We start from the raw sequence: 14,011 nt of genomic DNA on the forward strand, positions 1-14,011 counted from the left end.
GAAGACTAGAAAAGCCTCCAGGTCTGGACTTGCCTCAGGTCCTTTCCGCCTGTTCCTCGCCTCCCATCTACTGGTCTCAATCCACCCTGAAGGTTGCTGGCACTCGCATCCCCTGGAATTCCAGCCGTCACTATGCCATTGTCTCATTCAAGAAGTGTCAGCGACTCGCTCTCTTCGGCTGCGTCCTCTGAGTGGACGGACCCCGTCATCTGGCCCCAGGGCCCCTGCATTCCCTCAGACATCCTCATGCGGCCCCGCCTGCACCTGCCATCTCTATAGCTGCCCCCCTGCCTCGGATGCCGGCTAACGGGATGACATCCCATATAAGCAAAACCTTGCCAGGTCAAAGCCCGGAAATGCCTCTGAAGAAGGCCATGGTTGTTTCTGGCTCCTGCTCCCTCCCTTCCCCTGTAGCTTTGCGTTCCTTAGAGAGTCAGCTCTGCTCTCCCCTCCACAGGGCCTGGCCACACCCAGTTTATGAGCGTGCATGGGAGCACCCCTTCTGGAACACAGAGCCATGGCTCCTCAATCAGAATTAAGTTTTTAGGATCAACACACAATGGCTATGCAAAGCCACCTCAGGGGAAAAAAATTGTTTGGGGCCTGTAGTACTGTGGCACAGCAGGCAGTGCTGGCATCCCATATGGGCACAGGTTCATGTCCTGGCTGCTCCACTTCTGATCTAGCTCCCTGCTAATACGCCTGGGAAGCCATGGAAAATGGCTCAAGTCCTTGGGCCCCTGCACCCACATGGGAGACCTGGAGGAAATTCTTGGCTCCTGGGCCTGACTCAGGCCTGGCCATTGCAGCCATTTGGGGAGTGAACCAGTAATTCTTCCAAATAAATAAATAAATCTTTTAAAAAAAAAATGTTCCTAAACAAGTAGGTCCCGTATAATGGAACGAGTGTGTAGCCCCGAGGAACCATGTGATGGGGAACGCGAAGGGGCATGCCGGGCAGACGTTGGCTGGACCTGTGCTCAAGAGGAAAGAGATCGATTAAGACAATGACCGGTGACCAGAGGCAGGGGTTCTGCACTCGGAGCTGAGTGTCCTGGGCTACTGCGGGGTGACAACATCGAACAGTCAAATCCATGGCCAGGCCCTGCCACGATTCCTTACCCAGCTAGCCGTATGTGGCTTAATACTGCATCTTAGAGTTTGCTGTGGTCAGGGGATGGGAAACACAGGAGCTACAGTTCTCCTTGGGAATTCACAGTCTGGCTTTGTAGATCAGTGCTGGGAGTTTCCCGAGATACAAGGGACTGTTTCTCAGATGTTCTCAGAGGCCAGCTCCCAGTTAGGGCAGATGTGTCCCGACAGCACCGGGCAGCAGGCAGGCAGCCTTCTCCCAGGGGCCTGACCTTGACATTACCTAACCAAATCTTTTCTTGGGAGTCATCCAGAGGAATGTACATTTTTTGTTTCACTGTGGGTGAATAAAGTATTTAAATACCAGTCACATTTCTTTACTTACAAAGTGTGGGAACCACGTTTACTAGCCTTGCACTGCAGTAGCCTTTCAACTTTTAACAATTTACTTTCTCTAAAATGAAAATATGCAAGGGCCTTGGATAAGCTACAGTGGATACAAGGATGTCAGATCTGTGACTCCCGTGTGCATCACATAAGAGGGAACAACAGGAGGAATTTTAGCATCTGTCACCACCACTCTGGAAATGAAGAGAAAATATTAATGGCTGTGGGAACAGAAGCAGGGGTTTTCCTACCTTGGAAATGGTAGCATGCCCCAGAATGTCATCGGGGGATGTCGGCTCCTCAATCCACAATGGCTTGAACTCAGCCAGCTTTGACATCCACTCCACCGCCTCGGGCACGTCCCAGCGCTGGTTGGCATCCATCATCTGTCAGGAGAGACCCTTCATAGCGGGGGGGGGGGGGGGGGGGGGGGAGTGCACACCTTTGTGGCTTCCAGAGAGGAAATGCTGTTATCTGGTGCCACCACCTGCTGAGTGTGGCTCCCCTGACAATTCTGCTAAGGCCCGGCCCTCCGCTCTAACAAATGGACCAAAGGGCAGCCTCAGAGACTGGAACTCTGGCTCCATGAACTATCTTTTGAAGGAAATACAAACTGTCCAATGAGCCGCAGTGAATTCCAGAAGCCCAGGCCATGGGAAATGTTCACTGGCCCTGGAGCTCAGGCCCAGTGCATTTATCTGCCCCACAAATAAGCGGATTTCAAAATGCTTGTGGGAAATGGAAGTAAGACATTTATTTATTTTAGTGTCAAAAACACATGTTGAAATCCATGCATCATTTTCTTTTTCATAACATACGTTTTCCATGAATATTTGAAGACCACTCCTTTGTGTGCTGTCTTACGGTGCTGTTTGGAAGAAGCGTTCATCTTCCTCAGAGTTATACTGTAGTCAACCCTGAGTTGTTCAATAGCATCTGGCACAGTAACAAATAACCCACACTCTACCATTCACAGAGCATCTGCTCCACTAGGCACTATATGGATTCTTCCCCATTTAATACTTCCAATAACCCTAAAGGCAATTCATATTAACCCGATTTACAAAGCAAGCAGACATGCGGAGAAGTAACTTGCTCAACAGTTAGTCAAGTCAGTGGTGAGTTCAAGTCCAGGCCCAGGTGTCTGCATGCAGCCATCCTGCCTGGAAGCCAGGTGCTGGGTGTGCTAACCTTGAGAGGGCCCTCCATCCCCTCACAAGCCCCATCATGCTAGCAGAAGACAGAGAAACAGAGGTCTCCATAGAATGTGCTAAGTGGGAAAAGTACACGTAGATCAATTTTTATCATAAATTATTTGGATGAGGATGATGTCATGAAACAAAAGCAGCATTAATTCATCTATAAATAATGGGACTTCTGATCCTAAGGCAAGGATCCCAAGCTTCCATTTTAACTTATGAAATGAGCCTCTAAAACTTCATGGCTTATGTAACCAGTGCTGCAGAATTTAAAAACTAAAAACCATCAGCCTTGATTTTTTTAAAAGCATTTTAAAGAGTTCACCTCCTATAAGATGACAAGCTATACTCCACTGACAATAACTTTTTAAATTCCCAGTGTTCTCTAATCCTTGCTTGAAACGAACTGCGTTTTGGCCCTGGTCAAAGGCTGGTATTCTCAGTGGTGTAAAGGATATTTACCAGAGTCTTCTCTGGTCCAATCATGTCTCTGATGAGGCGGCATCGGCGCATGTCATCCTGGAGATCAGCACCCACCTTTACTTTAAACCTGTTACGACACATACGGTTGAGCACTTCAGATCTATCCAATCTGGCAAAAACCTGGATTTTCTGCAGATGTGGATGTCCCTGTCAGTAATTCAGAGAGCAACCATTGTGGCACAATGGGTTAAGCCCCCATGTGGGATGCCCACATCCCAAATGGGAGTGCTAGTTCTGAGAGTCCTGGCCATGCCACTTCTAATCCTGCTTCCTACTAATGCATCCTGGGAGGCAGCAGGTGATGGCTCAAGTGCTTGGGCCCCTGCCACCCATGTGGGAGACCTGGATGGAGTTCCTGGCTCCTGGCTTTGGCCTTGTCCAGTTTGGTTGTTGCAAGCATTTGGGAACTGAACCCCCAGATGGAATCTCTCAATCCCTTTCCTCTTTCCCTCTCTCCCTCTCTTTCTTTCTCTCCTCTCTCTCTCCTTCTCTCTCTCTCTCTCTCTCTGTTTATGTGTGTGTATTGCTCTGCCTTTCAAATAAATTTTTTAAAATAGACCACATTTTCTAGTAACCTCTTGCTCTTCCCCATCAATCTTCGGACACATCACTAAGAAAGGAAATAAACCTGCAACTGGTACGACTTTACTCACTTTAAGGGCCATCACTCTCAATTATCTGCAGAACTGCAGTTAAGGAAATGAAGGGAGAATTAGGTTTTGAATATGACTGAGTTTTTAGTGTGCCCTGAAAAGGAAATAAAAAAAAAAAAGCCACAATCAGAATTGAAAAGGGAAAGTGAGGCCCCCTTTATAGCTTGACTCAAGAGTCTGATTTATAAAGTGCTGACATCAGCACAGCCCTCCACACAGAGGGCTTCACCTTAAATTAACTCATGGAGGCAGAGGCCACAGGCCTAGTCCATCCCCAATGTGCAGGGACCTGAGGCTCAGGGAGGGCCAGAGACTAGGTCACATTACTGGGGAGCAGCAGAGGCTACCTCCAGGGAGCTCTCCCTGAACTAGTAAGTCTTGTTTATTTTCATGTGAAAGGCAAAGAGACAGAGAGAGAGCGAGAGCTTCCACCTGCTGTTTCACTCCCCAAATGCCCTCAACAGCCAGGGTACCCCATCCAAGTCTCCCATGTGAGTGGCAGGGACTTCAGTACTGAGCCATCGTCTACTGCCTCCCAGGGTGTGCATTAGCAGGAAGGTGGACTGAGAGCAGAGGAGCTGTGACTGCAGCCAGGCACTCCATACATGGGGTGCAGGTGACCCACACAGCCAGTAAACTGCTGTGCCAGAAAGTCCATCGCTCCTTGAACTATTCTCTTGAGGAGTGGGCTTTAACATCCAGACTATGCCCTCAGAAGAGTGTCGTTGGCCCAAAAAGTGGGCCCCCACGTTCGTGGTCAAGGCTGTTCCCTCTACTGTTCAAAGTACCCCACCTTTCTGCCCCCAGGGTGAAGAGAGACCCCTTCACTTAGTGCTTCTGTTCTCTCCCTGCACTCAGCACACAACCCACTAACGAAGACATTTCCATACCAGATGGAACTTCAACTCCACGAGTCCCCAGAGGCCAGGCTTCCTGCACTGGGAGAGCTGTGAAATCTCTCCGGATCCCTCACTCAGCAGATGCGGCTCCTCCTGCCTCGCCTGGGTGTGTGGGAGGACTGAAAGCAAGCTCTTACTGCACCTGCGCTGAATCCACCCTGTGCCAGTCCTTGCCAGACACGGCAACTTGGGGAGAGCCCTGAGCTAAGACTGTCTCTATTTCACAGAGTGAGAAAATGAGGCCGAGAAAGGCTGACCAGCTTGCTCCGTTCACACAGTTAATACTTGCAGGGGATGAGGGCAAAGGGGAGATGAGATCCCTGTTCTGTCAGATGCCAAAGTCCCTTGCCACTGCGTCTCTCTGCCTCCTTCACGTTCTCACTCAACCCTTTAGTCAGGCCAGTTTACCAAGAATTCAGCACCTCTTAAACTGGAACCACCCAGGGATGTTGGCAGGTTTGGATGCAGCAGGCGAGTGCCTTGGGAGGTTAAACTGGCCCCTCTAGATTTGACTGAGCCAGAGCTAATGGATTTCTGTTCTACAGTGGTGCTTGCAATCAATGATGTCCATGCTCTCTCCCAACCCCGATGCTCTAGGATTCCAATCAGGGCTCCCACCTCGTCTTAGAGAAAGAGTGGTGTAGGCTGACACATCCTTGGCATCTAACATAGGGCGCCCTCTGTCCTCATTAACCCTGAACTGCTCTCCACTGCCTGAGTCCCTTGTACCACAAACCGGCAAAGTCAAATCCATCACGGCCCAAATAACTCACCTGGTCCAGCCGTCCTTCAGTGCCTCTGCGCAGCGCTGTGGGGGAGGGAGCACACCTGTCAGCACATTGAGAAGCTCCTGGGGTCGGGTGAGGCCCTCCGTCAGTTTTGAGCTCCCAAACATTAAGGCTGTAGCATAAACTACATGTACACCTCTGCTAATGGTCCGGGAAAGCAGCAGAAGGCCCAAGTAGCAGGGCTCCTGCCACCCACATGGGAGACCTGAAAGAGGCTCCTGGCTTCAGCCTGGGCCAGTGCTGGCCATTGCCGCCATCTGTGGAGTGAGCGAACAGATGGCAGATTTCTCTCCCTGTCTCTCCCTCTCTCTCTGTAACTCTAACTTTCAAAATAAATAAATAAATCTTTTAAAACACATACACACACACACACATACAGGAACACCCATGTTTAGCTGAAGTTAAGAGCAGAAGCAGGGCTGGCGCCGTGGCTCACTAGGCTAATCCTCCACCTTGCGGCGCCGGCACACCGGCTTCTAGTCCCGGTCGGGGCGCCGGATTCTGTCCCGGCTGCCCCTCTTCCAGGCCAGTTCTCTGCTGTGGCCCGGGAGTGCAGTGGAGGATGGCCCAAGTGCTTGGGCCCTGCACCCCATGGGAGACCAGGATAAGTACCTGGCTCCTGCCTTCGGATCAGCGCGGTGCGCCGGCTGCAGTGCGCTAGCTGCGGCGGCCATTGGAGGGTGAACCAACGGCAAAAGGAAGACCTTCCTCTCTCTGTCTCTCTCTCACTGTCCACTCTGCCTGTCAAAAAAAAAAAAAAAAAAAAAAAAGGCAGAAGCAGGCCAGCATTGTAGGGGGTAAAGGTGCGGCCTGCAACACCGGCATCCCATATGGTCTCCAGTTTGTGTCCTGGTTGCTCTATTTCTGATTCAGTTCCCTGCTAATGGCCTGGGAAAAGCAGCAGAAGATGACCCAAGTGCTTGGGCCTCTGCCACTCATGTGGGAGAACTGGATGAGACTCCTGGCTCCTAGTTTTGGCCTGGCCATTGCAGCCATCTGGGGAGTAAACCAGTGGATGGAAGATTTCTGTCTCTTTAACTCTCCTTCTCTCTCTGCTTAACTCTGACTTTCAAACACCTAAATGAATCTTTACTTAAAAAAAAAAAAGCAGAAGGAACTACTTAGCCAACAGCACAATTCTTTCTACTTGCCTTTCTTTCCTCATTTCTACGGGAACCATGTCTTTGTCACAATTTTTCTGGAAGGGAAATGTGGCATTAACATCCCCCCCCCCCTTTTTTTTTTTTTTTTTTGACAGGCAGAGTGGACAGTGAGAGAGAGAGAGAGAGAGAGACAGAGAGAAAGGTCTTCCTTTTCCATTGGTTCACCCCCCAGTGGCTGCTGCAGCCGGCGCACCATGCTGATCCGAAGCCAGGAGCCAGGTGCTTCTCCTGGTCTCCCATGTGGGGGCAGGGCCCAAGCTCCCGGGCCACAGCAGAGAGCTGGCCTGGAAGAGGAGCAATCGGGACAGAATCTGGTGCCCCGACCGGGACTAGAACCCAGTGTGCTGGTGCCACAGGCAGAAGATTAGCCTATTGAGCCGCGGCCAACATCCCTCCTTTTAAAACTGGGATACTCTGTGGCATTCACAGAGCCAATGGATGAGAGAGCAACAAGCAGAAGTCAGCTTCCCCCGCTGCTCCCCACCCTTCCCCCCTCCCCGCCTCTAAGGTGAGAACAACACAATGAGGAAGAGTAAGAGATGAAACATGTGCTGACTATATGCCATGTTCCAGCCACGGTATATCTCACCACATTTATCTGAATCCTCAAAACCACCCCATCTACCATTATTTCCCTACTTCACATGAGGATACTGAGGCCCAGCTTGGTTAAGTGACTTGCAAAATGGTGCAAGGCTGGCTTTCCCTGGAATCAAATCCCAGGCTGTCACCTTCCAGAGCCCAAGGTAGAGATCATGAAGGCACAGAGTCCCAGTGTCCAGGATATGAATGGCTTTATTTTTGTTCATTCATAGGTACTTTCAGAATGAAGTCCTGGATCCAAAATGATTTATAAAGGCTAACAAGGGGGGCTGGCGCTGTGGCATAGTGGGTAAAGCCGCCACCTGCAGTGCTGGCATCCCATATGGGTGCCTGCCAGTTCGAGTCCTGGCTGCTCCACTTCTGAACCAGGTCTCTGCTATGGCCTAGGAAAGCAGTAGAAGATGGTCCAAGTGCTTTGGCTCCTGTACCTGCATGGGTGACCTGGAGGAAGCTCCTGGCTCCTGATTGGCACAGCTCTGGCCTTTGTGGCCATCTGGGGAGTGGACCAACAGATGGAAGACCTCTCTTTCTCTCTCTGCCTCTCTTTCTCTCTGTGTGTAACTGATTTTCAAATAAATAAATAAATCTTTTAAAAAAATTTGTTTAAAAATCAAGTCTCAAGGGGTAGGAGTGCATGGTGACTGCTCCAGCCAGAGGTCACAAGCTGAGCTGACAACCTGGACTTGCATGACTGGCGTCTGAAGTGGGGCAGTGCTGTGGATTGAGTCTTCAACCTGCGGAGTCCCAGAGAATGCCAGGCTGGCAGTGTAAGAACTGAATGGAGGGGCCGACGCTGTAGTAGTGGGTAAAGCTGCCGCCTACAGTGCTGGCAGCTCATATGGGTGCTGGTTCAAGTCCCCACTTCTGATCCAGCTCTCTGCTATGGCCTGGGAAAGTAGTAGAAGATGGACCAAGTGCTTGGGCCCCTGTACCCACGTGGGAGATCTGGAAGAACCTCCTGGATCCTGGCTTCAGATTGCCACAGCTCCAGCCATTGCGGCCAACTGGGGAGTGAACCAGCAGGTGCAAGATCTCTATCTCTCTCTACCTCTCCCTCTCTCTGTGTAACTCTGACTTTCAAATAAACAAATAAATCTTTAAAAAAAAAAAAAAAAAAGAACTGAATGGAACAGAAGGACACCAAGGTGCTGTCCATGGAGACTGGAGAACAGGTGGGGGTGGGAGACCACCCCACATATACCAGGCATCAGAAGGAAGGGACAGAACATAGCACTGTGGGCAAAACAGAAGGGGAGACAGTTTGCCCCCCCCCCTTCAGCCCGTCCACAAAACCAGGTGAAAGAACTCACCTGCTTCAGCGTGTCATCTGAGTACCCCAGCCAGGCGCACGACGTGGTGTAAGCAGGGTAGCCGTGTGTCAGCATTTGCTCTTCTGCAAAAACACAACACTTCCCAGGGATCTCCGGAATTAGAACCACCTGGAGCTAAGCTGGTGCCCACAGACAAGTACCCAGGCACCAGTCCAGCCTCGTGGGGACTTCAAACCTGGGTGATCGGGATATCCTAAGGGCCCTCCCTGCCCACTGTGTGATACAGAAGCCAAACTTCCTTCCAGCTCTGCAGTCGGAGGTCACACCCCGAAGGCTTCTTCACCCAGCCCCACATATCTGTGCAAGGGCCTCGCTGCCTGGCACGGGGCATCTGGGAAAACCATGACCACTCCCAACAGACAGGCACACTCCAAAATGGACAATGACAGCAAACGTAAGGAAAGGAAAGGAAAGTTCTCCTGACCCACCTCTTTCTTTTTTACCAACTTGAGCTTGCTGCAGTATGTCTGGAAAAAATGAAAAGCATCACTTGTTCTTTCAGACAACAAAGCACACAGCTACCAAGTGTGTGTGTCAGGGTGACCAGAGGGGGGCTCACTGCACCCGGCAAGTGCCACTCACCGTAGGCATCCTCCTCGGTCAGGACGTCAGTGATGTACCTGAAGTCGATGCAGGACAACAGCGTCCTGGGGTCCTGGCAGCAGGACAGGAGGGGAAAGGGCCCAGTCAATTCACGGGAGGATTATGTGTCTCAGAAGTGGCTCACGGGGACCCATGGAGCTCACGCCTTCCACAAAGGGACCTTCGAGGCTGGTGCTCCTCAGCTGTTGTTCCTTCCGGGGCTCTCACTGCCCCTGACAAGCCCAAAGAGCCTCAGGCCCTGAGGTCTTGCTCCCTGCTTCTGCCCCATTCCTTTCCAACTAACACGGCTTCCTGAGAGAGGACCCGACTCAAGGCGAACACTCAGTGCGAGATCCACATCCTGTTTTTCTGCTGCAGCCCTCAGGCTGACCTGCAGGGAGCGCGGAGTGGATGAGGGAGGCCAGGAGCAGCCTCGTGGCTGAGGAGAGAAGGCTGCTCTTGTCACCCGGCACCCAGCGCAGCCCTGGCCCAGCCCTTACCGGCAGCACATGCTTGGGCAACATCTTTGGAGAAACGACGCTAATTCCCTTTACTAACAGGAAGGGAGTGGATGAAGGGGAGGGCGCCAAGTCTTCTTCCTGGATGATGGCTGTATATGCTCCAGGCCTGCCCTTGCTTCCCTGCCATGCAGGGCTCTGGCCAGACAGGAAAAGCTGCCATCTTGGCTGGACCCTGCTGTGAGTCCTCTCCCCAGCCCAACACAACAGTCATGTGGAAAACCACGGGTGGGGGCTGGTATAATAGATTAAGCTGCTACCTGCAATGCCAGCATCCCATACTCAGTCCTATATACAATAACTGTGAACGACCTCACAAGCTCTCTCAGCCCTGAAATCCTGCTACTTGTAACAAACAGGTCCAGCACTGAGGCTGGTGTTGTAGTATAGCGGGTAAGGCCTCCACCTGCGACGCCAGTATCCCAGATGGTCATCAGTTTGAAGCCTGGCTGTTCCACTTCTGACCTAGCTCCCTGCTAATGACCTGGGCAAAGCAGCAGAAGACGGCCCAAGTACTTGGGCCCCAGCCACCCACTTGGGATACCTGCATAAAGCTCCCAGCTTTGGTCTGGCTCAGCCCTGGACATTGCAGCCATCTGGGGTGTGAACCAGCAGATGAAAGATCTCCTTTTCTCTATCTCTTCTTCTCTCTGTAACTGACTTTCAAGAAAAGAGTCCTAGCATTGAAATGGGACCTAAAAGCCAGAAAGTCCACAGCTGAGGCCTCAGGACCTTTTCTGGTGACTCTTAAATCATCTGTTTTGGCAGCCACCAACCACACAGCCCTGTGACAAGCTGATCTTGGAGCTGGAAGGTGGCTCCTGAGGCCCGAGCTGCCCTCTGCCACAGCAGACAGCTGGCGTGACAATGTCACAATTTTTCTGGCCTCCAGAGGAGGAGCAAAGTCTACTGGTTCCACAACCTTTAACAACATGCTGTAGGTTTTCCTTTAATTTTGCTGCTAAATAAAAAAAGAAAAACAAGGGCCTTCATTTGTAGCCAGATTTCTGGCAACCACCCAAGATATCACCCAGGGGTGGCTGCAGCCAGAGTGGGTAAGCACTGGGCCCCAGGTCCCCCTGCTAGTCACTGGTGAGGCTCAGACCCAAAGCCAGGCCCCCTGAGTCCACTCTGCTTTAAGTTGCCCACAGCGTTTTTGTCCTCAGCAGGTGTTCGTCCCTGCTGTTAACAGGTCAAGGAGAAGGGTGCGTATCTTTAGAATTCAGTGTTGAGCTCCCTGGCTGCTGGAACTGCTCAGCAGAGACCATAACAGTCTGGATGGTGTGGCGAGTACTTTTCTAATCGGGTCTTCAGTTCTGTGGGGTTTCCAGATGAGCTGTAATGATCCTCCTCACAGCCACGCATCACGTGGTGTGCATCCACAGGGGGCCCTTTTCCCGTGGAGCCACCCTGCCTGCCTGAGCACGGCCCTCTTCTGCTTCAGCTACCAGAGGCGGAACACTCTATTCTACTGCGATATTACATTCCTACTGCTTTACCACCACCACGGTGATCCACAGGCACTCCTGCACACATTCACCATTATCAAAAGGCAAATAATCCTCGAAACACACTGCATTTACAGACACAATTAAAACATTAGAGGATCTACTCACCATGTCCACAAGCAACTTCCATAGGGGCTTAAAAAAACAGAAAACATTTGTCAAATGTGTGAGTGTGAAGCACCCATTTTCCTCCTGACAACAAATGCATTGGAGGCAAACTGCGCTCCCAGACATCTATCCACCTCCCCATCCCTAAGGCTGCCCACACCTTCTGCTGCCTCCAACCCTTCTCTTGTGCTATTCCTTCCCCTCCTCCCCAGCCCTTCCTAACCTGCTCCTACAGTTTCTGAACTACTGCCAACATCGCTGGGGCAGAACGGGGCAGGGAATCTGAACAATCCTTCGGGGACCTGCAGTGCAGCTGCCTCTCGCCTTTAGACGGCTGCTTGTAGAGAAGACCACAGGTTGTCCTGTGCTGGAGCCCAGGCGAGGGTGTGAGGTGATTACCTTTCCCTCCTGCTTGGCCCACAGGTCCCACACGGCGTTGAGGACAGCCGCTGTGGCCAGGTGCACCACGCCTTTCTCGGGACCAATCTGGTGGGGAAGGAAAGTGCAACAGCCTGACTTAGACTTGAAAAGGACATTTAGGTCTTCTAGCCATGGGCATGCTCCAAGGATTGAAAAAGCAGCAGTGGAAACTCACTTACAGCTTAAAGTTTTTAAAAAATAGCTTCTAATTTACAAAAGACTTGCAAAAAGCATAGAGGAAACATATAGAGACATACACATACAGATCTATAGCTGCATTTATATCTTTTTTCTGAGCCATTTGAGTGTAAAGTTACAGATATGCTCTTGTAACCACAAATTCTTCAGTATATAAATCCTAAAAACAAGGACGTTTTCTTACAAAGCCATCGTATAATGGTCACATGCAGGGAATACAGCATTGACAGAATACACTAGAAAACAGTCTATAATCAAATATTACCAATTTTACCCCGATCCACAGCAAAGCCAAGATCACACATTACATTGTTGTCCCATCTCTTTAATATCTTTTTGTCTGGAACAATTTTCCCTCTTCTCTATATGACACTGGCATTTTTAGAGAGTGATAGGCCAGGTGACTTCTTTAATATGCCTCAATTTGGGTTGGTTTGGAGTCCCTTCATATGTAGATTTCGGTTATATATTTTTTGCATGAATACTCCATAAGCAATGATAGCATTCTATGTTAAAGTTACTACCTTTTGCTGATTGGGCAAGTTTTTATCTATTTGGCTTCTCTACTGTGAAGTTACCATTTTCCTTTTCTCAGAAAGGAGGTTACTGTTGCCCTCAAATTTTAGGATCTACTGATGTACCTCAATTAATTATGGCCATGAAGGTTGCATTATGTTGGGTTTTGTAATGCTATCATTCCTCTTAATATTGAGTAGTTTGCATTCTACTGTAGTGGAGAGCTTTCCCTTGTTCTTTGTTTATTATCTGAATGGAATCAAGGATTCTTATTGGATTCAGCGGGTTATGCTTTGAACAGGCTTTGGCTGCCCAAACTCATACTGATGCTTAAGCCCCGCAGCCCTATGCTAATAGCTAATAGGTTAATGCTAGTGTTCAGTGGACTCAGGCTAGAGACTTGACACAATTTTGGTATCTAGGAGGTGGGCCACATGGGAGGTCGTTTGTTCATGGGGAAGTGGGGACTTGCCCTTGGAAGGAAGTTCTTGTGAGAGGGTTGGTTATTTAAGCCAAATTCGACCAACCTTCTCTTTGCTTCCTGTCTCGGCATTGGAGTCCGCCCTGCCATCCTCCATCCTCACCAGGTGCCTAAGCCAGGGGGTCTCCCAGTTTTGGGTTGTGAATCTCTGAAGCTGTAAGTTGAAATAAGCACTCTTCTTTCCTAAGCAGCTTCTCTCAGGTATTTGAGTTAAAACAACGAAAAGCAGACTAATATGGGCTAACATGTGGTTGTCATTACAATCACATTCATTTTGGTGCTCGAACAGTCCCAGATTCAGCTAGTGGGAGCTTCGTCAAGATGATACATTTTGAGGCTGGCGCTGTGGCATAGCTGGTAAAGCTACCACTTGCAGTGCTGGCATCCTGTATGGGCGCTGGTTCGAGTCCCAGCTGCTCCACTTCCAACCCAGATCTCTGCTAATGGACTGGGAAAGCAGTGGAAGGTGGCCCAGGTGCTTGGGCCCCTGTATCCATGTGGGAGACCTGGAAGATGCTTCAGGCTCCTGGCTTTGGATGGGCCCAGCTCCAGCTATTGCGGCCATTTGGGGAGTGAACCAGTGGATGGAAGACCTTTCTCTCTCTGTCTCTTTGTAACTCTGCTTTTCAAATAAATCAAAAAATAAACCTTTTTTTAAAAAAAAGATGATACATTCTCAGGTAGGTTCAACCTGTTTCACAGAAAATTCAAAAATGAAATTCCAGGCACCCAAAGTGCCCTTTTTTCCACAGATGGGAGACTGAGCAGAGTTAGGGAAAGACAAACCTAGTATCAGGAGACCAGGGCAAAGTCCAGGTTGCTGGGTTTATCTTACTGCAGGAGGCCCCTTTCTCTGGACCCTCAATTTTCCATGCCTTGGACTTGGGTTTCAAATGCAGACCCATACACAAAAAAGGTGCTCTGACCGCCTCTCACCTCGACTTCGCTCATTTCTCTTCTAATCACTGCCTCCCATAGCTCCAGTACATGCACCTCTTCTCTGTCCATTCAGTTCCTCCTCTGTGGACCCCTATCCCAACTCAGGGAATGGGAGACGAGGACCGGATTACGATGAACAGAAA

General features: G+C 50.2%; 1 protein-coding gene across 4 annotated transcripts in view; it reads right to left on the bottom strand.

Annotated features, from left to right (window-relative positions):
• ENOSF1 (enolase superfamily member 1) overlaps window positions 1-14,011 on the bottom strand; it is a 37,321-nt gene that overhangs the window by 8,878 nt on the left and 14,432 nt on the right. For all 4 annotated transcript variants that reach the window (XM_002713591.5, XM_070050407.1, XM_070050406.1 and 1 more), the window contains 8 exons: window positions 11,714-11,800; window positions 11,315-11,341; window positions 9,181-9,253; window positions 9,027-9,065; window positions 8,578-8,660; window positions 5,487-5,521; window positions 3,141-3,228; window positions 1,731-1,865 (listed from right to left, as the gene is read on the bottom strand). In XM_002713591.5, coding sequence (XP_002713637.3) covers window positions 1,731-1,865; window positions 3,141-3,228; window positions 5,487-5,521; window positions 8,578-8,660; window positions 9,027-9,065; window positions 9,181-9,253; window positions 11,315-11,341; window positions 11,714-11,800 — 567 coding nt within the window. The remainder of the gene's footprint in view (window positions 1-1,730; window positions 1,866-3,140; window positions 3,229-5,486; window positions 5,522-8,577; window positions 8,661-9,026; window positions 9,066-9,180; window positions 9,254-11,314; window positions 11,342-11,713; window positions 11,801-14,011) is intronic.

Source organism: Oryctolagus cuniculus, chromosome 10 (genome assembly GCF_964237555.1).
Source record: "Oryctolagus cuniculus chromosome 10, mOryCun1.1, whole genome shotgun sequence".
Lineage (NCBI taxonomy): Eukaryota > Metazoa > Chordata > Mammalia > Lagomorpha > Leporidae > Oryctolagus > Oryctolagus cuniculus.